This window comes from Ambystoma mexicanum, chromosome 2q (assembly GCF_040938575.1).
Source record: "Ambystoma mexicanum isolate Mex_15411 chromosome 2q, UKY_AmexF1_1, whole genome shotgun sequence".
NCBI lineage: Eukaryota > Metazoa > Chordata > Amphibia > Caudata > Ambystomatidae > Ambystoma > Ambystoma mexicanum.
Genome location: NC_090924.1, coordinates 1296855478 through 1296881297, shown reverse-complemented (window position 1 = coordinate 1296881297; position 25820 = coordinate 1296855478). Strand labels below are relative to the sequence as shown.

General features: G+C 44.2%; 1 protein-coding gene across 6 annotated transcripts in view; it reads left to right on the top strand.

Annotated features, from left to right (window-relative positions):
* ATP2C1 (ATPase secretory pathway Ca2+ transporting 1) overlaps positions 1–25820 on the top strand; it is a 1883161-nt gene that overhangs the window by 1275129 nt on the left and 582212 nt on the right. For all 6 annotated transcript variants that reach the window (XM_069648728.1, XM_069648731.1, XM_069648729.1 and 3 more), the window contains one exon: positions 2749–2919. In XM_069648728.1, coding sequence (XP_069504829.1) covers positions 2749–2919 — 171 coding nt within the window. The remainder of the gene's footprint in view (positions 1–2748; positions 2920–25820) is intronic.

The following is a 25820-nucleotide window of genomic DNA, read 5'->3' as shown; positions in this document are numbered from 1 at the left end:
GAACCATCATATACTGTCCCTTGTTGCTCGGCCTGCATCAAGCTAGTTATCCTGATTACAACGCAGATCCAGATTAGTGCCACCCATTAATTGGTTGCAAATCGTGTTCACCAATTCTAGGATACTTTCTGGTGTTTCTTCACATTTTAATTGTTCAAACTGTTTAACCAGAGACTTTAGAACAAGATGGAATGCTCCTAACGTGGACAGAGCTTGAGTTAGAGGACTGTGAAGTAATGAGTTTTCGTTTGAATTGGGAATTTCATTTTAATTGCACTTAAAATCAAGGTAATTGGACCGTCCGGACAGCACAAGGACATTTCTTTCTCAAGTATGGTTAGGTATGTCCTCTGTGAGGTTGTCCTACAAATAGACCACATTCTTGCCAGTAAATCCTTTTGATTCTTGCACTTCTTCAAACCGCAGTCCTCCTTTGTTCAAAAGATCTAAACAACTAACTTCAACAAAAACCCAGGAACGGCAATCTGTGTAGGCTCAAATGGCGTATTTGAATATGAATCATTACGAGTGACCGCGTCTTCGTTGGAACAACAGTGCTAGTTGTTTCAATCATGCTGTCCAAGGGAGGCCATTGAGCTATGGAGTACTTATTGTAAAAAGCAATAATCTTTTTCTGTTTGCACATACTACTCTGCCCTTAGGGATCACACGAAGTGTGTTCTGTATCGCACCCTTGTCTATCAATTCGATGTCCCGAGGTTACTAGGACCAAGCACGTTTCATATGATTTTCCTGGGCTTGCAAATCAAAGTTAACAAAGGGGCCCTACCGGTCGGAGGGCAGGTTAAGTTGCTTCTACTCAAATCATCAACTCCAATTCACTTGTATAGTGCAACTAATCACCAAAGGCATCAAGGCTCTAACATGAGAAGTGACAGCAAAATATTAGAGCGGTCTAGGCTAACAGGTATGTTGTAAGAGAGGCTTTAAAATTGAGGTATTGCTGGCTGCACGCTGAGCTTCTACTCGATCTCTCTGCGCGTGCAGAAGGGAAGGATTTGAGGCGTGGTGCAAGGAATGCGAGACTGTCCCTATCTCTTGCCCCACCACCACAGTGATGGAGTTTCTTCTGTTGCTGGCCTCTTCTGGCCTTCAGGTTGCCACAGACCAAGGGTATTTGGCGGCCCTGCCTGTGTTGAAGAGGTCCCCAGACCAAGGTTCCTTTTTCAATATTCCGGTCATGGCTTAGTTCCTGAAGGGCCTTCGCAACAAGTTTCTGCCAACCCCCTTTGTTGTCCCAGATTGGGATACTAATCTAGTTTTAACCTACTTGATGGCGGCTCCGTTTGAGCCTATGCATTCATGTTCTTTGCGGCTGTTATCTCTTAAGACAGCCTTTTTGGTCGCGATCAGATCTGCCAGGATGGTTAGTGAAATGCAAGCCTTGCGCTGCAAACCCCCTTTCTGAAGTTCTTTTGCAAGAAAGTCTCTTAAAGTCAGACACGGATTCCTTCATAAGGTGCTTAGAGTTTCATCTGCCCCAGTCTATTGATTTACCGGTCTCTTACCCTCCTCCACACCCTTCAAAGGAGAAAGAGCAGCTCCACCGCCTTGATCCCAAGAGAGCGTTCATCTTCTGTGTTGCTCGCACTTCTGAGTTCAGGATATCAGACCAGTTGTTCGTGGCCCACGCCTTTTCTAGAAAAGGTCTTGCCATCACTAAACAAACCCTATCACAATGGATTATTTTGTGTATATACGAGTGTTGCCAATCGGCAGGCAAGGAGCTTCCGGCGGGCATCAGGACCCATTCCACCAGAAGGGTCCCAGTCTCTACAGCGCTCCAAAGAGAGGTTCCTGGTAGGGCTATGTGCCGGGCGGCCACTTGGTCATCCTTGCATACTTTCACCAATCACTATGCATTGGATGTTTCACGGGGAGCAGATGCTCTTTTTGGTAGGGCGGGTCTACAGTATCTGCTGTTTTTAATCTCTCTGCCCTCCTCCGCTATCCTAACTGCTTGGGGAGTCTATCCTGATGAGGAATCTGCAGAAGAAAAGCAATCCATTGAAGGAGAAATTACCTTACCATAATGTTCTTTCTATGAATTCTTCTGCCACAGATTCCTCACTAACCCTCCCATCCATCCCCGCTCAGAAAGTCTGTGGATTGTCGCATCTGTCCAAACAAAAAGGCATCTGGTGATGGCTCTGGGATGACCGTTTTCTGTTTAAAAAAACGAAAAAAAACTTTTTGCAAATATTGTTGTGGGGGTTGCCCATGTTGGCATGTACCCTGGTTAATGTTTAACGGCTGGTTATCCTCCGCCTGTGGTTTTTCTTTCTGCAGCGTTCAGTCGCAGGGGTGGGGGGGAAATTAGAGGAACTGAAGCATGGGGTGTAGTGACTTGCTATATATATACGATGCCTGTCGTTGCTTCCGAAGCCGACGATTGAGTGCCGGACAACACGGATCGATGGCCCAGTCGAGGTCCACTATGCCCCCTGGCGAAAGGTTTCCATACAGCAGAGCTGAATGATGGATATCTATCATGATGAGGAATCTGCGGGAGAAGAATCCATCGAAAGAACATTACGGTAAGGTAATTTCTCCTTTGTCTTCTCAGATGCTGCAATAGTGCTTATGGCCTCATTATGGCCCTGCGTGTTAAATTGTGCCATGACTCCAACATAGTCAAATAAAAATTTGACATAACACTTTAAAGTAAAATATCATTGTAAAGCATGATATATACGTAAAATCTGTTTCTCATGTTTTCTTAAATAGTTCTTGCTTTGGCTTCTGGACCCGAACTGGGACAGCTGACCTTCCTTGGTCTTGTGGGAATGATGGATCCTCCACGTATTGGTGTAAAAGAAGCCATCAACCTACTCATTGGGTCCGGTGTTGCCATTAAAATGATAACTGGAGATTCACAAGAGACTGCAGTAGCTATTGGTATGTAAACAAATCAGCAAGAACTTGTGCAATAATACATTTCATGTGGTTTGACTTTGTGCTGAACATTTTTTAATTTTTATGTTTGCTGGTTGCGCTAATGAGATATATGATATTTTATTTGTATTGCGCTCGTACCAAGTGTTTCAGAGCGCGACAAGGCAAAGGAGAACAGGGGAGAACAAAAAATGATCTTACTAGGCCCAGTGACATTGAGTATGTGCAAGTGCATGGGAAAGGGGAAAAGTGCATGGAAGGGGGAGAGTGGAAAGTGCAGAGCAGAGGAGAACAGATAAATAGTAATAAATACAAATACATAGATAATGGAACAATAAACAGGGGTAGTGCAGTCAGCAAGTGCTGTGTTTACGGCAGCAGAACTGGGTAAGTCTGATAAGGGCATAAAAAGAAGAAAAAGTGGGGGGGGGGAACTGTATGGGTACAGATACAGTCCCCAGTGCAAGGGGTGGCTGGGAGGCAGTGCAGAAGGGTGGCAGGGTGAGCAGGTACCTGGGCCCGGGGGACAGAGGGTGGGCAGGTGCACAATGCCAAGAGAGCAGATCAGCACGGCAGAGGGGTTGCAAAGGCAGATGCAAGGTCTTTAGGTGCTTCCGGAACCGGAGATGGTTCTCAAGTTTTAGAGTGGCAGGGAGGCTGTTCCAGAGGGAGGCCCCAGCTGAAGACAGCGATCTCCCCCCAGCTCGTTTCTTAGAAAAACGACTGACCCTGAGGGAGTTGGAGGTAGAGGAGCGAAGGGCTTGAGAGGGGAGGTATTTGCGGAGGGATAGCTGAAGGTATTTTGGACCCAAGCCCCAGAAAGCCTTGTGGACAATGCAGAGGGTTTTAAATTTAATCTTTGCATCCACTGGTAGCCAATGGAGAGCTGGAGAGATACGATCCGAGGGCTCGAGGCCAAGGACAAGTCTTGCAGTCCTGTTCTGGATTAGTAGCAGAGGGCGAAGAGTAGAGGCAGGTAGATTTAGAAAGAGGCTGTTACAGTAGTCCAACCTAGAGAGGACCAGAGCCTGGGAGACAGTGAGCTTCTGGGGGAAGGAGAGGAAACGGAGAGTACCTCTGAGGAGGTGCAGTAGGAAGTCTGACTTTTTAGATACCTCCAAGATGTGGGCGGAGAAGGAAAGTGTGGAGTCAAAGATGAGGTTAGCCTCGCAGGTGGGGATAGCAGGAGGGCCAAGCGAGGCCGGCCAGAGAGAGAGGGGAAAGGATGGAGACGGTGTGCCGATGAGGAGGGATAGTGGAACTGATCAGCTTGAAATGAAATCCGACAATGATGAGCAGGAGTGTATGGAGTAGCCCCCCTTGAAGTCTAGGATTTTTGAAGTGTGTGCGCTTATAATTTGATCATCATTAATTATCATAAACACTGAGTACTTCACCATATATGCAAAAACAATTCACAAACCAAAATATAAAGCTCTTTTCAAAATAGAAAGTGTTTTTCTTTTTTACAAAACGCACTTCCAATGGTAGATTCTTCCCTTGTCGGTAGAATATAGTGATCACTTTCATAGGATCACAGAGGCTAGGATCATACAATACTTAACTGCTAATAGCACATCAAAACGTCAGCAGCATTTTACAAACGAGAAGAAAACATCACAATGATTGTTATTACATTTCCACAGCTACAAAGTTCATTGTACCTGGCAACATGCTACTTTTGATGGAGCAAAAAAGAAGTGGAACCATGTCATCCATTCACAATTGTTCAACTAATTAACCAGAAAATGCCCCAATGACGTGCATGGCCTCACCTTTCCGGAGGTCATAAGGCTCCATTTCTCATAAGGCTCAGGAAGAGCATAAAGATGTGGAAGATATGGTTCTAGTCTCCATTTCCCCAACTCCAAAACCAAGCCCACAGGTCTAATCAACTCTGCCAAGCTAACCACCAGCAATAATGCTTTTGAGGCAATATTACCCTCCAGGAATTGAGTTGTCTATGCCTGCCTGTTGCAGGACGTGTCTCAGCCATCTCATGAGCGTTGGGTGTCAAACTGGGCTGAGCTGTCTGAAGTACCTCAGCAGTTGTGATATACTCTGGATTTGTGAAGTAGCCATCCTAGTTCTTTATTCCCACAAACAGTTGACCACGCAAATGTAAGGCAATCACGGAGGAGATTGATAGTTACAATTTCTTTTATTTTATTTTGTATTGTGCTTTTGTTTACCACGAGGATACACCTTTCACCAATATACTGTTAATATACAGTTAATAAAATGTACATCGTTAAAATCCATCTCATATGTGAAGTGCTGTAGTGTCTAAAATACTGAAGTACAGAAATAGAGCGTAAGATGAACATTGATTTCTTTAAAGGAATACATTTTTCACAAATGTAGTAGATAAAATGTAGGCAGGTAAAATTCATGTAGTGAATAATATGCCAAAATCTGAAATATGTGCAGTTTATAGATACGTGCCCAATGCAGATTAGAGTGATAGAGCCCTCCTTCAAACCAATGCATAATATTCCAGTTTTGGCAAGGTAATCTCGTTATGTCCCAATGGGTAGAGTCCAAGCTAAACATTCAAGGAGACAGTTTTCTTGATCAGTGCATAATGTTTTAAAATTAGGATCAAATATCTGTTTCCAACCACACAACATTTATCATTCAATTCATTGTATGTATTTAAAAAAAAACTTAAAACTGCTATTGGTAAACCAAATGTCTTGAAAAGCAGCGGTCCCAAAAAGCTTCAGTTACAATAAATGTCCCCTTATACACATACTTTTGAACATAGTACTAATTTCCAACAATGTATGGGGCAGTCCAAAAGTATGTATCTTGGTGTTTTTTTACATTGAAAAACATACAGTAGCGGAAAGAGGTGCTAGATAATTCCACATTTTTCCCTAATATTTATAGTTTCTCTGGGTAAGATTAAATTAAATCTCAACCTCATGAATTGATGTCTTAATTTCAAGTTCGCAGATTTTTCAAATAAAGTGGCAAGCTGCCTCTCTTTTTATGCTCATTCCCCAAATCATAATGGAGTATAGAATAAAGTTTGGAGCATGTGGTCATCCAATCATGCTCCCACAACCGCTGTTTGACCTTGCTTGTAAGAGTGAGGTCTTCCTGAAAACAATTTTGGGGCATAAAAACCTTATTACACATTAGACCCCGCAGTGTGAAATATTCACAGCCATTCTCCATATATAAATCATGCAAATCACAGAATAAGAAATCAGGCGGTGGCAGTAGAACTTTCCTTAATAATAAAAGGGAATTCCATACAATTCTACTTGTGAGGGACAAATGTCCAAGCTTGTAGTGAATGGACACAACAGGCAGACTGTTGGGTAGACGCAGGACACTTCTCTAAAGTTTCCCCTCCAATTTATCCATATCAAACAAAATTACAGTTTCTCGCCCATAGGTTGACAACGGGACAACTTTTACATTCTAATATTTGATAACCAGTCAATTGGAGCATATTACATACTTGGTATTCATCTTTTTCATTTTTGGTATGGAACTGGCAATTTATGGTTTCAGCGCGGCCATTAAAGCAGCTTTGTTGGTGCTGTTAAAAATCGTGAAACCCAAATAGACAAAGTAGTTGGTCACTTCAAAAGGGGAGTTTATCTATCATCCATCCTATTTGTTTCCTGCTATTGGCGAGCCTCATAATCTAATATTTTTATCATATGGTTTATAAATCAAACGTTAACAATCATAGAATGTAAAAAATTACAAATCATTTTTAAAAAATTACTTTTATTAATATTTAAAAAAACATTAATGGGTATGCATAAAATGATTTACAATCAAATAAGTTTACAATGAATCCATTCAATGATAATCTAATGCATTCACGTTAACCTGATCCCAGCTTAAAGTAACTTAAAAACCTATACATTGCAATCAGCAGTGGCCCATATAAACTCTTTCCCAGAGAAATTCCCAAGGGGATATTTGCAATGCTTCTATATGTCTGGAAAAACATTGAACCTTTAAGGGCACGACCAAAGGGCATTCAACTTACAAGTGGAACAAGGTTTCTGTATCTTTTCCACAATGCCTACAAACAGGGCTCTCAATCTCCACATTTTTCCATAAAAATAAATTGCCCGCGGTTGGTAATAAATTGAGGCAGAAACGCAACTGAGTATACACCATCTTCCAAGAAGATAATTAATTAAATAATTTGCAGGATGCACCGATCATCAAAACCCTGTGCCTTTTGTAACTTAACTTTCACAACTGTATTGACTGAGTCTTGAGTCCATATTTTATTGCTGCATTGAGTAGTAAAATTATAAGGCTCATTTATATTAAAACCCATTTTCTGCCATAGTAAATTACATATTTTATCTAGAGGATATTCAGTCATAGCAGCCTCCAAATTGAATAACTCATAAACTGACGCCACTAGAGGAACTTTAAATGTCCCTACTTTCTTTATCTTTCTTCATCATATTTTTGCATTAAGGGATATCTGGCCTAGCTTAGATCTTGGTCATGTCTTCTTTAGTTCTTTGTCATGTTGCAGTAAGACAGTGCTTCACATTTTTTTGGTCCTGTATCTCCCATATCCTGATTAATCAAGTTAAGGATATTCTGTGCAGGGAATAGGCAGATAACTGGGGAGTCAAGAGTCAATGGGCCTCATTACAAGTCAGCCGGGCCGGAAACAACGGTGGTGGTAAATCCGCTGCCACCGTTGTTTCCGGACCGGCTGATTCCGAGTTCTGCAGGCGGGAGGTGTCACTCCCGCCAGGTCTGACCTGGTGGGAGTAACGCCACTCGCCTGCAGGCGGAAATGGAAGCACCGGCTCGGTCATAGACGGAACTAGTGTTTCCATTGTCCCCAACCCCATGGAGTCCTATGGGAGTCCTATCGGACTCCATGGGAATGGGGATTTATGTAATTCCGCCTCTGGAATTACCGGGTCACCGGGGGGGTTGTAATGGCGGAATGGTAATTTGGTGCGGCAGCAGCCTGCCGTTTTTTACCACACGGCTCCCGCCGGACTCGTAATGAGGCCCAATATCAGAGGTCCCGCTATCCTCTGTTCCAGATGCTAATTTCTGCTCATCCAGAGGATCCATACCTTGATTGTCTTAAGCAATATTGTGACATTTCGAAATTTTAAAAAGTGGAGCAGTGCCTCCTATCATATTTTCTGTGGACTTCTTACACTTGCCAATTTCCACTTTTTTAGTCTCCTCATGAGTTCTCAAATGTAGGATACATTTCAGAGATTTTGAATGATTTTTTACAATTTATAATGTACTTTGATTTTTTTTCTCCTGTTTACCGCTCCCTTTATTAGAGCTTTTACATCTCTTCTTGCATTGACGCTCCAGGGATACATTAAGAGCAGAAACCTGATCTTTCTCATCTCCTAAAATCATTCCCAGTCTAATTAACTCTTTTAGGATTTCTTCCGAGGGGGGAGTATGAAGGGTGACTGCGCTGGTTGATGTAATGCAGCATGTGCCACCATGGTCGAAGGCCCTGCTACACCACTTAAAGGCTGTAAGCCATTACTTAATTTCCTGTTTTTCTTTGGTGCGGCCTTGACTTGATTCCCGATGTTCGAGTCTGTACAATCACAAGTTCAGTTTTCTTAATGTCTCCTATCTGCAGAGTATAGTTCTTAACTTCCTCCCATGCAAGCCTGACATTATGTTTGATATCTGCCAGAAGAAGAGACGCTAGCTTTAGCTTCATCTGCCGCACACGTCTTCGAGTCACTGTGCAGCTTATGGTGTGTAGAAACCTCTCCTTGCACTGATTCCGCCATATTTTTTAGGTCTGCCCATTGCTTCAACTTTGTCTTGTAAAAGTTCAAATACTTTAACCATAGAATTTTAAAAACGAAGTGCAGCGCTACCAGGATTGAAGTGTTTGAATCGTTGTTAACCAGCAGATCTTCTGCATGACAATTGAATGTGGAAGAATTTCCTGTGTCATTATGATCTTTTGACTTTGGGCTATTAACCAAATCGGGTGCTCCAGTGAAAGAGTTAGGCATATCTGAACTCATAGGATCATTGTGTCTGCAGGTCCACCAAGTCTCATATTACATCACCTAACCTGGACACGACAGTCCATAGTTAGGTTGGGACGCGTGCTTCGTATCCTACTGCAACCAGTACTATTCATTTCCACGCCCTCTCTGTTATTACAACCCAGCGGGAAAAAAGTATATTCTTTTAGTTAAGGTAGAATCAAGGGGCAGAAGTTCTAAATTCATCAATTCTGTTTTCTGCCCACAATACGGCGATACCTGCTTCACCTGAATATGACAGTCCTGATCTGCTGCCTCAAAACATGCCGGCTTGACTGTAAGGAGGCCCTCTGTCACGTGTCAAAAGATTACAAACATTTCCAATAGCTGACTCTGTAATCACTCACCAGAGGAGGGAGAGAAGTTGGGGAACTGGCCTTCCACCAACACTGAGTACCATAGACGCCAGCCGATGTTGGCACTAAACCAATTTTATCCTGCAATCCCTCATAGACTGCAGTGACTGCTACCACATTGCTAGCACTTATCCTTTTTAAATCTGTATAGATCTTTTTTATGGTTTTTAAGTATTTCCAGTACCTGATAACAAACAAGAACAGCAAATTTATCAGCAACATACCAGTACACAATGTTTATTGACACAAAAATAGAGCAGAAGAGTAATGAATAAAAGATTTTCCAGCGAAGTGTACAGAAATGTTTGACTGACTCCTGACTCGGAAAGCTGCTGCTGTGGAGCAGAACACTTTTCCATTCATTCTTGCCCGTTGGTGCTGGCGTGAGCTATATCTTGAAGAGGTTTGGCCTCTTACCTCAGAAAAGCTACGTGCTGCGGAGCTTAGCAAAGTGTTTGACTGGGTCTTCGGCTGTGGAGCTCGCCGTCCCAATTAAGAGTTTGATCGATCTGTTCCCATTCTGTCACTAAAAAGTGCAAGCTATTCTGCTCCAGGGACTTTTCCCTGAGAGGAGCCCTTGTGGAACAAGTTTGTGGTGGACTGGAATTTTGTATTTCTGTGCACATTTCTACGATCCCTGCCATCCCTCATATCCTCAGGTGGGTTGAGGCGGTTCGGGACAACAATGATCTTGATTGCTCTGGATTGGGTCAAGGAACGTGTTACCCAGACCTTCTGGACATTGCATTTGCCCTCCACACCGGCTTCCTCAGATGGTGGACTTGCTCTCGCAAGGGGAAGGCCTTTTTACCACCTTAGCATCAACACCCTCAACCTTTATTCCTCACTCGGGAAAGGTAAGATGCAGAGACTGGGATCTCCCCTAATAGGTTAGGAAGGTGTTGCTGTTGGCCAGGATTCCAGCAACAGGCTCTAAATTGCTCCAGCGATAGAAGAACAACTGTTGCAGAGCCAAGATCTCAAATCCTTATCTGTGCAACACACCTATGGTTTCTCTCTTGCCTTTTACTACTTGCCCAAGAGAGATTACAGATGGCTACATTCAAGGGGCATTCAGCTGCACTCTCCAGCTCAACTTCCTATTTCCTATGCATGTGCAAGGCTCATATTTCACTATGCCATTTGTGACCATTTATAAAAGGAGTTATCAATACTCCCAACCCCAGACCCTTTTGTGGTGCTGGCCTGGGATTCTAAATCTAGTATTTCTTAATTGGAGCATCCTTGAGGTGCTACATTCCAGTCCAATCAGACGCCTCACTTGGTAATCCATATTTCTCGTTGCGATTACATATGCATGCAGAGTGAGCTAGCTACAGGCTCTTTCATATAAACCTCCCTTCACAGTATTTTCAAGGTCATGTCAGGGTATGTCCTGCCGGCCTTCCTTCCTAAGTTGGTATCTGAGTTTCACCTTGCTCACAAATGTGCTTACCAGTCTTCCAACGTCTTCCTCACCCTTCCAAAGAGGGAGAGATGCTACATAGGTTGGACCCTAAAAGAGCCTTGAGCTTTTATATTTCCAGAACCAGTCAATTCAGAACAGAGGACCAATTCTTCGTCTGATACACCGGCCCTAGATTAGGGAAAGGAGTGACAAAACAAACACCATTGATGTAGATAGTATTGTGAATCTCTGAATGTTGAATCATAACGGGAAAAGACATCCATGAGGGATTTGGAGCGTGCCCCACAAGAGGATTTTCTGCCGCTTCAGCACTTAAAGAGGAGTACCGACTTTGGACATTTGTCAGACTGCTCCATGGTCTTCACTGTACACTTTCACAAAATACAACTGTCTAGATGCTCTGGTAGGGCAACATTTTTTGGTTTAACATGAAAATAGGAGTTTGCGCTTATATCCTCCTTCAAATTGATACTGTCTAAGATGAGGACTCTATAGGAGGCTTCAATCCATTAGAAGAACAAATTACTTACTTACAAATTACTTACTTATGGTTATGTTCTTCATGATGGATGTTCTTCCCACAGATTCCTCACCGCCCTCCCATCCTGTCCCTCTAATAAAGAGCGCTTTGCTCGCCACCCCTGACTCTCTTCTCTTTCAATGTGTCTCTTAACAAAGCATATTTGTGAAATGTTTTAGATATAGTTGTAGGGGTGAAATCTTGAAGGAGATGTAACAGAGCTGATTTTAAGTTAATGAAGTCTTGCTCCTCCCATCTTGGTGGTGGTGTATACTTTGGTTTGGCAGAATTAGACTGTTGTGAAGATATCAGGGATTACATTCTTAATCTATTAATATTTCGAAAATACTGAAAAAGAGGTGGTTGTATGGACCAGTAAGCAGCACTTATGTGTGCAAATGGCTTTTCAAGGACAAAGAGCTGCAACTGCCAGGTGAGCAGCATACAACCAAAAATGCTAAAGTCAACCAAGTAAAAGCAATAAAGGTACACCCATATGAAGGCGCTCCCAATTTTTTTTTTTAAATGTATATATACATTATCTTGGAGTCAGTTGGTTTATTGTATTCATAAACTAACAGCAGATACTCCTTTTCACTTTAACACTTGTATTTTATACATGCAGTTGTTAGTAGGTGACATCCTATCTTATCAGTTGTTATGATGATGCATTTACTACTTCTAATAGAAAGTTTGCCACTTATAATAGAATGTTTGCCAACTGCATGGCCATCACTTTCATCCTTCCTGGGCTTATTCAAGGCAATTAGTACACAAATATGTTCAACATTCAAAACTTTAGTTAGCCGAGTATTTACATCAACCAATTATATTAAGTGAATCCTTGTACTAAAATGAGTAAGTGGCACTGTTTGCCACGTGCTTTGTAGTTTTAAAGTATTGGGCTGGTTCCCATGCATCGTACTATGTAATAAATTGAATATGCTGCATTGGAGAACTTGTAGTGTTAGGTGTTAGTTTCCTCTGCCCCTCCCTTTACGGTTTAGTGATTGGGCTGGTCCTCATACCTGCTCTATGCTAGATTACAGTCATTGCATTTGTTTTCAGAGTTTCCTCGTGGTCTGCAATCCCGCAATTGCCATGCCGATGTGTAAACATTTTTGAAAATACTTGTAATCCAGTGCACAGGTCCACCTCCATCAAGCTCCAGCTCTTTAGAAAGCAGATAATGTACATCACTTTCAAGATTCTTGTTTACAACCGTTGGAACGTCTCGAATACAGATATTGTTGCAGCAAGCACAATTCTCCCCATCTTCCTACTTCTCTGATAGTCGTGTTCTGCCAGTCGTCTAACACTCTGCTCCAGTAATTTCTGATCATATGTTTGAACACACAGCAGGTTCTCCATTTCTGTAAGCCTCGTCTCCAATGGCAAAACATTCTTTACAAGATCACGCATCGCTTGAGTGAGGTTATTCAAACTGGCAGCTATGTCCCACTTTAGTTTACAAAGTAGGAAGGCTATGCCACTCTTTGTAGACTGAGTGAAATAACCTTGTGAGAAAGGCGCAAACACATTTTTTCACGCCAATTCCCTTTTTGGTAGTTATTTCCCTATCCTTAAACTTGACGTTTTTTCCCAAACGAAATCCAATGAAAACGTTATTTTTCTTCTCATTTTTTCAATTCGGTGTTTTAAAAACCAATAACATAAACAGATACCTAGACTGATCTTACGTCCTGAGCTTGACAGTTATGTTTTGCCCCAGAGCCCGTGTAGAGAAGGGTTGCTTCCTTTCTGGCCAATTGCCCTTTTACTTTTGGAACTCATCTTCAGGAGGGTGATAGCAGTGCAACTCCAGTAGGGCGAATATAGTTTCAGTAATCGGATGCCAAGTGTGTGCCCGGTCAGGCCTTTCTACTTAACCATTTCTACTGTCTCTGCTATTTGCAATCCCAGTGTTAGGGAGAATTCTCTGTTTAGGCTGAATTTCCTAACCTAGTGAGTCCCCCAGCAGCTTTGCTGGATTTTTGGGGTTTATTTTCTTCTCCTGCCAAGAGTGGGACTCTTTTACCCTCACTCTTGGACATGATTTGAGTGTATTCCTGTGACTTGTAATGTGCTTATGGGCTTTGGGGTATTTTTCCCCATAGGCTATCATTGGTTTTTGTATGTGTGTTACACAGCACCCCCAGTGCAGTAACACAGGGGTGTCATAGTGACCCCCAAACATAGACTCCATACCCTGGGACTGACTACTGTCTCCCTGGGCGTGTAAAGTCACCATTGACTTTACTAGTCTTAAATTGTGAACAGAACCAGTGCAAACCATCATACTGTGGAAGTACTGGTAGGGGCAATTAGATTGCCCCTGGGTCTGTTTGTCGAGGGGGTACTGTCCCGTCCCCCCTCGCCGAGTTTCTGGCTGGTTGCAGTGGATACCACGGAAATATTCCACCGGAATATTTCCCAATGGGATTTCGCATTGATTTTAATGCACCACTTTTTGGTGCAATGTTAAAGATACCGCCGGTTTATTTATTTAATATTAATTCACCGGTTGGGATTTTTTGCCAGAACTCGCCGCCAAAATGGTGTCTGGGTTCACTTCAGTAACCCTGAACCCGAGTCGAGCCTTTGTTCCACTTTTGGCGGGCTTCTGCACAGAAGCCCTCCAAAGTGGTGCCACTGTGTCTGGGTCTACATGATGTGTGGGAGGGGGATTTAGGCACCCTGGACTGAGTTGCCTTGGCAACTCAAGTCGCACTCTTGTGTGATTGGCCCAGTGGTGAGCCCCCTGGCTCACCACTTAGCATGTTTGAGTGACAGCTAGGACTGGTGAATGGGGGTTTGCTGCATAAAAGCAGGGCTTTGGGGACTGGAACTTCAGAAGTCGCCACAGGACCTAAGAAGCCGAAGAGGGAGAAGCTGAGCCGACCTGCCACGACGACACCACCGGTGGAGCCCTGCGGAACCATCTCACCACTTCCCAACGACAGAGGAGATCTCCAGTCCGGAGAGTCTTCTTCCCTTGACTGGTGGGGACAACCAGTTTTTGCCTTCTTTTCGCCTCCCTGGAGCATCTCGTGGCCGCCTTGCCTGTGTCAAGGACCCCGGCAACCGGAATACCACTTTTTACCTCTACCGCGAAAGAGGGGTAACATCCTTTTAACCGGAAAACTCCACGGCTGGTTTCTTCCCTGGTAGTGCAACGACCTTCAGCCTTCCTCCACGTCGAGATCTTCTCTTCCTCTGGACGACGCCGCGACTTGCACCCACTACCAGGAACAACTGCCACCGCTGGAGGATCCTTTCCATTTTGAAGGTACTGTGTTCCGCCCAGCTTCCCTTGCCACCGATTGTACGGGGTAGATTTAGCCCTCGGCTCTCGAACCTGGGTTAGCCTGGGACACCCTAAACTTTTCTAAGCTTAACAAAACTTTTCTACTCACCTGTAAAGACTTTTGAGACTTTGTGACATTGTGTGATCTTGGGCATATTTGGCCTGGCTCTCCCTAAAGTGGGCCTGGCACTGAACTTCCTTGCTCCTCAATAGACTGCCTTCTCTAATACTTATTGTGGTTCTCTGAAAAGTGTTTTGCTGTATTGCTTTCTTCTGCCCTTTTCCTCCCTTTTTAAACAACTTGTTGGAGTGCCATCTAACGTTAAGCGCTCACCTCTGTCTGGAAATAAGTGGTGTTAACTAAGACTTGTCCAACAAATAACTAGGGATGTACATATAGTAATTAGGACTGTGTTTTGAATTTAATTACCTTTTTCTGTGCTAGTGTAATTTTACAAGTGTGTCTTTTAAATAAATAATTATATACTTTTACACAAGCTCTGGTCAGTGTTTGCTTGTGCTACTGTGCCTCTGTACCTATTATGTATGCTCTGTATACTGCCTAACTCTTCTTGAGGGAAGTCTGACTGCTCAGCCACAGCTACCAAGTGAATCTGTGTGGTACAGACTGCTACCAAGTGGGTTTACTGCCAAACACCTGTAGTCTTAAATCTTTTGCAGTGGTCCCAGAGGGAACTGCACAGGTTTCTGCCTAACACCCAGTCCTCGGAATCATCACACCCATTGAATGACTGTTCATCTTGCTACATACACCATACACGACCCCGAACACATGCAATATGCAAAGTTACAAAATAAATCATGGTGCACAGGAGAGGAAAGGGAAGGCAAGGCACATAGGGGGACAGGGGCAGGTGTATCTGCATGTTTGTTTTCAAAGCTGCATACAGGATGAAAAACTGAACAAACTTTTTAAAAATAACAAACCTTTGTGTGGAACTACGCTTCTCTTCACACAGGTTTACAAGGAAGCCTTTTGTAAAAATATTAACTTTGCATATTTACTAAATGGATGCTTAACTAGAGATTCTGGAGCCGTAAAAATGAGCTTAATCTGGGGATTCCAGATCAGATTTAACGCTGGTATACTTTAACTGAACAATATATTTTTGCTGAAACCTTTACGTATTGGAAGAAGTGACCTTTCCATCGCCCACCTTCCCATTAGTACTTAAACACACGGGTTTGATAGAGAATCATTACAATTGAAGGCACCATTTAATGACAATCCATTCAGATCTTGTCAAACAAGTGGCTAACTGAAGTGCCTGAAGGTTTGGGTGTTTGGTACAATCTTCCACATCTTCAACAGCTTTCTGCTGTCCCTACACAGAGGCTTTTATAAATATAAACTTTTCCTACTCGGTTACCACCAGCTAGCATCCTGTTTGCTTCTGGAAAAGCATACAAGAGAAAGCCCTCAGTCTACCGTTTGGCTTATCTCAGGTCATCATCTGGGACTGTGGATTAGCTTTTCCCCAGTGGAAGAAAAAGATCAGCATGTCTGCATCTTTCCTATTAATCAACAGGGGGAAATTCATGACACACTGTGCCGTACTGGGGCAGCACTGTGCCTTTTGGAAGTCTCCCTAGGCCAGCCCCTACACTCCACTACCAAGCACACCCCCCCCCCGCAATCCCCCACCTACCCCGAGCCTTACACCTGAACCCGCCCTCGCCTCCAAGATCAACACCAGCTCTACTCATTGGAGAGGTTCACTGGTGGCTGTGCTCATCTCACACCTTTTGGATACTAAGCCCTACGTCCCTATGGTTTCTCTCGCCCAAACGATGTTCATTGAGCACTGCAATCCATTCAAGGCTCAATTCACTTCAGGTAGCCATTGAAGCCAGGTAGATTCAGTCATCCTGACCTGACTGGTGAGCCACTGACTGCATAATTTGTGGTGTCCACCTTGAGCATTCCCCTTTTGCCTGGTCATGCCATGATTGTTGCACCAACTGTAGTGCCTATGCTATACAGGGCTTCAGTGTGCCTGTTCAGCCTGTGGTTATTTTAGGGTATACACCCTTTCAGAGAACCATATTTCGAATGGTTTGTGTCCTCCCACGTATTCCTCATCTTTGATATATTCAAGTCTGCTTGCAGCTTGCTTCGGAAACATTTTTCATAGGGTCAAGCGTCGTTTCCGTTTTTTCCGCATTGCTGTGTGCTTCGGAGCTATTCGCCTCAGCGATGCAACTTCTTACTAAGAGAAATGTCCTCCACACCGAAGACGGGCTACAAGCAGTGTTCGGACTATGGGGCCAAGATGTCAATTACAGACCTGCACTGTGTTTGTCTGTGGGGCAAGGGATCCTGTAACAAGGTTGATGACTGTTGCTCGTGTCAGTCAATGACGGTTAAGGCCTTGCGGGGAAAGAAAAGAAAACTCTACGTAGGTAAACCGTCTCCCAAATCTTGGAAGAGTTAGTTGCTCAAAAAAGAACTCTACACCAGCAGAGTTAGAAAAATTCTGCTTAAAAATGTTAGACATTTTTAAAAGAAAAGCTTCTCTGAGTGTTCCTCTAAAGGAGCCAGAGAAAAGTAGCCACCCCACAACGTCTATTGAAACCGTTAGGGAGTCCCGTATGTCTGCTTCTCGTGCACCTAAGAGCCTGAGAAGAGCAGTTCCTCTAAATAAATCGAAGGAATCTTTCTTGACCCACAAGAAAAAGCCTTTTTCTGTTACCTCAAAACATTCACTATCGGCATTGAAGCCTTCTTCGAAGGATTGGAAATGTTAGTCACCTGAACTTTGGAAGAATATAATTCATATTGAACCTTCGATGCAACATAAGGTGTCGATGCATTCGTCACCGGTTTCGACCTCATCGGAGCATTCTTCGCTCTCGAAGATTGTAAAATGTATGCCTGAGCCTATCCCATTCCAAGACCTGGTTTCTTTAGGCAAATGGGTTCTATCTTTGAAGATGATGAGGAAGAGGATAAGCCCCCTTTTGGGTATGACTATGGAACCCCAAATGTTCCAGAATTAATATTGGAGGATTCCAAGATGCAAAATCTTTTGAATACATTAAAGGAAACCAGTAGTTGGGAAACATCATCAGAGACAGAATTTGGTAATGCTGAGGAATTGGGGTTGTAAGACCGTGGGTGAAATGTTCGAAAGAGAAAAGACAGTTATTTTTCTGAAAATAACTTTTGGTCTTTGCCCTTGCCCCCACCCCCCACTTGCCTGTGGGTGACACACCTCCTTGTTTGTCTCAGTCTCCAACATCCCACTGTGACGCCGCTTCCCCTCACTTGCATTTTTGCTTTTGTTTTTCTAATTATTGAGTCGGGTTGCGGGGGACACCCCCTGCAACCTCCCCTAAACCCTGCTCACATTACAGTGAAGGATGCGGGGGACACCCCTGCAGCCCTCCTTCACTTTAAAGATTTGTATGGCATATTTGTTTGAATTTTTAGGCTATACGAGATTTTCATATAGCCAAAATTCGGACAAATATGCCCTACGTTTGTTTTGTTTTTTCAGTCTTTTGGGATAATTCCATGCTGAGATAGCTGGTTACATTGATCCTTCATACAGTAAGGTTATTGGTAAAATAGCTGAGTATCTGGGATGGTCCAGACCTGCAACCACTGTGGAAAGTGATGATCTCACTGACATCTTAGACAGTGGACCAATTAGGGACGCTTTACTACCATTCCATGCAGCCCCGAGAGTAAGGCTAATGGAAAACTAGTTAAAACCAGATTCTATACCATTGGTTAATAAGTTATTGACAAAGAAATACAAGACTGCTTCCGTGGATCCTCCATTTCTAAACAGGCACCCAACACCTGAATGTTTAGTGGTTCAAGAAGCAACAGTATCTTCAAAAGCTGCAGCCTATCCTGCTCTAGCAGATAAGGAGGGTAGGAGAATTGACTCTTTGGATAAAAGGGTTTTTATTGCAGGAAGTACGTCATTGAAATCTGCCAAAGCTACCAGTGCATTAGCGAAATACACCCATACCCTTTCGGGTATGGCTGCTCTAGCAGCGGAGCACATACCAGAGGGAGAAGAGAAACAAGGATTTTTAAGCCTGATACAAGATGGCAAAAAGGCCATTAGACAATCCCTGCAATCTAGTCTAGATACAGTGGACTTGACTAATAGAGCCATGGCTGCCAGGACGGTACTTAGACGCATATCCTGGCTGAGAACATCTGGATATTCGCCAGGCGTCCAGGCACGTCTGTTAGACATGCCGTTTGACGGTACTTCTCTTTTTGGGGAGAAGGCTGATAGCAGTATAGTAAAAACTGCAAGCTTCTAGAGCTGTAGTGAAATCTTTGGGGGTGGCCATAAGACAACCTCAATCTACAGGTCAAGGATGGAGAGGTGGTTCTTTTTGTTTCTATTCTTCCATATCTAGAGGGAGAGGCCAGTTTTCACATAGGTCAAATAAGATCCTATCGTGGAAGCGGTAGAGGTGGAAGGACTCCCCGTTCCACACCTGCAGAGTTACCCTCAGCTGTAGGTGGAACAGCAAAATGACTCCTTCAACCACAAAACTATGGTAGGGGGCAGACTGTCTTACTATGTCCAGAGTTGGCAAAGCATAACTTCAGATGCATGGGTCCTACAAACAGTAGCAGACGAATATTGCCTACCATTCCTGAAAGGACCACCTGATTGCCCCCCAAGAGCAAGATCAACCTTGGTTCGAGATATCCGCTCTTCCATCAGGAGATTCTCATCCTTTTGGAGAAAGGTGCAATAGAATTGGTGCCTGTAGCAGAGAGCAACCCCTTACTTTCTAATCCCAAAGAAGGACGGATGAGTGCAATCAAAGTTCCTCAGGAAGGACAAGTTCAAGATGGTAACTCTTTCGCAGATTCTTCAGGCCCTTCAACTCCAGGATTGATTAGTGTCAAAGCATCTTCAGGATGCTTACTTTCATGTGCCGATGCATCAGAAGCACAGAAAGTACCTAAGGTTTGCAATTTTCCTTATCCGTTTAGAGTTCTGCCATTCGGGGTCACCTCTGTCTCAAGGGTTTTCCCCAAGCTTCTGACGGTGGTGGCAGCAAGTCTAAGGAAAGGTGGATTCACATCTACCCCTACCTGCACAATTGGCTGATCACAACTGTTTCTCCGGAACTGTGTCTGGATCATCTGTCGGACCTGCCGCCACCTACATATGCTGGGCTTCTCCCCGAACTTCAAGAAGTCCCATTTGACACCCATCTCAAAAGCTTCAATATTTTGGAGCGGTCCTGGATTCAGTCTGGGGAAATGCTTCGCCAGCCAGGTTAAGGGCTCAAAATCTTTTGCAGATGGTCCAAAAATTTCAGAGGGCCTAACTTCTTCCAGCCTACAACTTCCTAAGGATAGTCGGCCTGCGTTTCTCTGGTGCCAGAAGCCTGTCTGAGAATGAGATCCCTTTAGTGGGCTCTCAGATCCCAATGGTTTCAATTCTCCAGCAGAATTACGACCTTCTCCAGGTATCGACAAAGGTCACCCAGGATCTCCTGTGGTGGGCCAGCTGAGAAAATGTGATGAGAGGAGAACAATTTTGGCAACCATGGCCGCAGATGACAGTTGTAACCGATGCCTCCCTTTCAGGATGGGGAGTGCACATGAAAGAGCATTCAATAAGCGGACACTGGTCTCAGTTGGAGTCAACCTTTTGGAGATGAGGACAATCAGACTAGTGCGGATGGACTTCCTGCCCTCGATACAGGGGAAAAAGTGTCCTGATAATGATGGATAACACAGTGGCCATGTATTACCTCAACAAGAGAGGGGGTGTAGGGTCACTCTCCCTGTGCAGAGAGGCAATGCAACTCTGGTTCTGGGCACTAAGAGAAGAAATAACTTCTGGCAGTTCATCTAGCCAGAGAAAAGAACATGGTGACGGATGCTCTGAACAGGCATAGCAGGATCTCCCATGAGTGGGAACTAGCTCAGGAAGTCCTTCAAGGGATCTTTGCCCTTTGGGGAAACCCCTCATTTGGATCTGTTTGCGACTAGTGTCAACCGGAAGTGCGAGCTGTTCTGCTCCAGGGAATTTCAACCAAAGAGGAGCTGTAGGAGACGCGTTCGTAGTTTACTGGGAATTTCCACTCCTTTATGCGTATCCGCCAGTCCCAGTCATTCCTTGCGCAATACTGAGGTTGAGGAAGTTCTAAAAAAGCCATGATCCTCATTGCTCCGGATTGGGCCAGGAGAATGTGGCACCCAGACCTTCTGGAAATGGCCATCTGCCCCTGAAAGGAAAGGGTGAGATATAAGGTTTGGGACCTTGCGGCTGAAGTAATGGAATTGTTGCTTTCGGAGAGAAGACCAGCAACTAAATACCTGTACCACTGCCATTGTAATAGATTTCGCAACTGGTGCAGGGAAAAGAAAGTAGATCCTTTCTCATGTAAATGTCCCCAGGTTTTGTCTTTCCTACTTCACTAGACCCATTCTGGGTTGCAAGTAGCCACAGTGAAGGACTATTTAGCGGCCCTTTAAATTTTCAAAAGATCTCCGGATGAGGGATAATTTCTCAAAGTACTGATTGTGACACAATTTCTGAAAGGCTGGACAAATGTTTTCCCGCCTACTCCCTTCATCGTGCCATCATGGGATCTAAACCTGGTATTAAGAGCTCTTATGGCAGCTCCTTTTGAGCCATTATATTCGTGCCCTCTAAGGATGCTCATAAAAACCGCCTTTTTAGTGGCTATCACATCTGCCTGTAGGGTAAGTGAGCTTCAGGCTCCGTTCACCAAGGATAAGGTGGTTTTGGGGGTTGTCATCTTTCTTGCCGAAGGTTGTGTCAGAATTTCATTTGGCACAACGTATTGCACTACCATCTTTTTAGCCGCCTCCTCATCCATCTAAGGAGCAAGAGGGACTTCATCGTTTAGACCCAAAGAGGGTTCTAAGTTTCTATATCACAAGGACTGCAAATATTCACCAAGATGATCAGCTTTTTGTTGGTTATGCCGGTCATAGGTTAGGATTGGCTGTCGCAATGGATTGTGATGTGTATAAATGAGTGTTATTCTGCATTATGACTGTTTGTGTGTAAAGTTTGTTTTAAGTAATTCATAAATAAATAAATGGGTGGTACTCCTTGACTGGCAAGGATTCATCTGAAGATCTAAGAGCACATTCTACTAGAGGAGTGGGCGCTTCATCAGCTCTTGTAAGAGGTGTACAAATAAGGGACATTTACAGAGCAGCAACATGGAAGTCCCTGCATACATTTAGTAGATTCTATTGTGTACAACATTAACAAGTAAAGTAAATTCTTGGCAACCTCCGCCAAACTCAAACTGCTTTGGGAGTCTATCAAAGTTGAGGAATACGTTGGAGGACACGATCCATTTGAAGAACAAGTTACTTACACCTGGTAATGTTCTTTCGACTGGATGTTCCTACCACATATTCCTCATCACCCTCCCATCCATCCCCTCTTGCCTAGAATTTCCTGGTCTTACACCTTCCTTTCTGGAGGAGATAGTCTTGACGTTGTGCGAAACACGACATGCTACTTAAGGAGGGGAATAAACTAAGAACTGAGGTAACAGTCAGTGCGCGTGCCAATATATAATCAGCATCAACGTCATGAAGGACGCTACAGAAGTTGTCGAGGACCAAGATTCAACGCTGCACAGCGCTCAACCCTATGAAATATTTTTCCAAAGCAAGCGGCAAGCAGACTTGAATATATCAAAGATGAGGAATACGTGGGAGGAACATCCAGTCAAAAGAACGTTACCAGGGGTAAGTAACTTGTTCTTCACAGGGCCATGGGGACAGGCGATTCAATACAGAGCTATATTTTTGTGAGTGTTTACTCCAGAGTTCGGTGGGCTTACTGTCTCATGGTTTCTCAGCCAAGCCTCACCCTTCAAAATGTTATCTTTCAAGAACTAAGTTTCATCTCGATTATCAGTTATTTTGTTTGCTTCTCACATCCAAAGAAGGAAAGAAATCTCTTGATAGACAGTGCTTTGCATCAGGACTTGTTATGAGTTTGGCCACACGAATATCCCAGAAGGCTTTCCCGCCCACTCTACAAGGGATCAGGTGGCTACTAGTGAAAGTGGTTTCTAATGGATTCCTTTCTCCCAAGGATTCCTCATCGTCTCCAACACCAAATCGGCTTCACCAGACGCCTCTGTGCCCAGTGTCGGACACAACGTCTCCGCCAGTCTATATCAAGGTGCACCGCCCTGTGATTGCTATTTCATTTTTCAGGGCACTCAGTACACTTGGGGAACATCATTTCTCTGTAACGTTTATAATGCATCAAGCCCCACTCAGGGCTTTAAGACTTGCACAGATATTGGATACAAGTGGCTGTGTCCCCACAGAATTTGCCTCAACGCAATTCAGAGGGTCTGCTGATCATGCCAATCCATGCATCCTGAGGCCTTGTGGGAGCATGCACCAAAGCTTTTCTCCTTTTTTTTAATTTTTTTATTTTTTAAAACATGTTTTTATTAAGTTTCTATTGGCACAGTGTTATAGCTTACAAGGTTCAAACTTCATTCAAAGAAAACAAAGAAATCCCCCCCCCAACCTGCCTAACTCAGTCTGTGTATGTTTTATGTCGCAGATCTTTTCCTCGTTCACGTGAATAAGTCCAATAGTCTTATATTGTGTGGGCACCATTGTTCTTTATATTCTTTTTGAAGGAATTCCAATACACTTCCCCAGTCCTCTCGGAATTTCCCATGATCTCCTTGGATGTTAAACGTTATTAGTTCTAGAGCCAGGTGTGACCAGACCCTTCGCGTCCAATCAACGACCAGTGGTAGGGATTCGTGTTTCCAGTTCCTTGCAATTTCCAACCATGCACCTATTAGGAGGCCCATAAAGTTTCTTTTCTGCGGGGTAGTTGGCGTTTTGTCTTTTGGATCCCAAAAGCCCCCTAGCCATATTTCTTCTCCCAGGTGTTCTGTTCCCTGGAACATTCCCCTCATTTGATTCTTTCTCTCCCCAGTATGGTCTTATCCTCGGGCAGTCCCACCAGATATGTTTCCAATCTCCCAGCCCGCCATACTTTCTCCAACAGATATTCGTGGAGGTAGCATACATTTTGTTCAGTTTCTCCGGTGTATAGTGCCATTGCACCATCATCTTCACCCACATTTCTCTCGTTTGAATGGCTCTTGTCAGTTTTGGCATCAAGCCCCACAAGTATTCCCACCTTTCTTTGGAGAGTGCGTAGCCCAGGGTTTTCTCCCATTTCTTCATGTAAAGCCATGTGGTAGGTTCCTTCTGTGCATTAATAAATTTGTAAGTGTTGGAAACAAATTTTCGGGATCCAGAGTGTGTCATGATGTAGTTCTCAAAGGGGGTCAGGTCCCTGGTCAATGCTTCCTTTATTCGGGGAGTGTTCAGCCAATGATGTATCTGATCATATTTATATCTGTCTTTTGGTGTCAGATTCAAGAGAGTTTTGCAATCCTCGAAGGATCTGATCTGTTGATTCTGTTGCATATCTCCCACCATCTTGCACCCCCCTTCCTCCCACTTGCGAAAAGCTCCCCTGTCCATTCCCAGGGAGAATTCGGGGTTTTCGAATATTGGCATGAACGGGGCGGGATCCTTGGTCAAGGTTTCGTTTGTCGTGGCGGCGTCCCATACCCCCAGTGTCGTTTTCATTATTTCGCTAATGTGGGTGTTTGCATGTTGGAATCTTTTATTGATCCATAGCATGTGCCTGGCGGATGTTGTCGCTACCGCCCGATCCTGCCTCTCCCAGATTTTCTCCCCCTGTTCCGATATCCAATCCCTCATGACCCACAGCTGGGCCGCTTCGTAGTATTTTTTGAAGTGTGGCATGGCACATCCCTCCTCCTTCCTATGAGCTGTCATTACCGCATAATTCTTGGGGTCTTGTTCTGCCAGACATATTTGGAAATCGCTTTCCTAAGCGCTTTGAAGAAGGCCTGTGGGGGCTTTATCGGGAGGGCCTGAAACATATACATTAGTTTGGGGAGGATTGTCATTTTCACTGCCGTGATTCTCCCCCACCAGGAAATCGCTAACGGGTTCCATTTTAGCAGGTCATTTTTAACTTTTTCTAGGATTTGCGGGTAATTGTGGGAATACAATTTGTCTGTGTGGTCTATGAGGGTGATTCCTAGATATCTGATGCCCGAGGTGGCGATTTTCAGTTGACAGTCTGTGGCCACTGAGTCGATTTTTTTTCTCTATTCCCCGCCAGAATCAACACCTCCGATTTTTGCCTGTTTATTTTCAGCCCTGAAATCTCTCCAAATCGTTCTATGATTTCCATAAAGTGTGGGAGGGACTTCTCTGGGTCTCCTGGGGCCACCAACATATCGTCCACATAGGCCACCGCTTTGTGGGTCATCCCCGCCATCTCAATTCCCTCCACCTCTGCCAAATCCCTAATTTTTGCCAGGAGAGGTTCCAAGTAGATGGCGTATAGGAGGGGGGAGAGCGGGCACCCTTGCTTCGTCCCTCTTCCTAGGTACACTATGTCCGATAGCCCTCCATTCACCGTTATTCTTATGGACGGGGAGTTGTAGTTGGCCCTGACCTTATCTATAAACCCCTTGCCCATTCCCATCTTTTGCAGAACCCGAAAAAGGTAAGACCACTCTACTCGATCAAACGCCTTTTCGGCATCTAGGGCTACCAGTGCTGCCAGGGTTTGTTTGATGCCTATCTTTTCTACTAGGTGTAGGCGGTTTGGAACAAATCCTGACTGATCTTGGTGGATTAATCTGGGAAGTACTCGGGCCAGTCTGGTCGCTAAGATCTTCGTGTACAGTTTAGCATCCAGGTTGATTAAAGCTATTGGGCGGTAGGAGGTAGGGCCTTGCTCTTCTTTTCCCTTTTTATGAAAGACCAGCACTTTTGCCTCGTTCATGGATCGTGTCAGATCCCCCTTCTCCCCAAATTTATTGTACAGGGATGTGAGTAGCGGGGCGAGGATATCCCTATATGTCTTGTAGTATATGGCGGTGTACCCGTCCGGGCCCGGGGCTTTGTTTTTCGGGAGGGACTGTATTGCTGCATGTACTTCTTCTGTGGTGATGTCCCTATCCAAGGCCGGTCTATCGTCTTCCGTCAATCCAGGGAGGTGAACCCCGGCCAAAAAGGCTTCCTGTAGGTCCTCCTTTGGGTGGTCGGAAGAGTACAATTTTTGGTAGTATCTGCCTAGTATCCTTCCTATTTCTTCCGTCTGTGTTCTAAGTTTGCCTGATTCTTCTTTCATTACTCGTATTGTCTGGG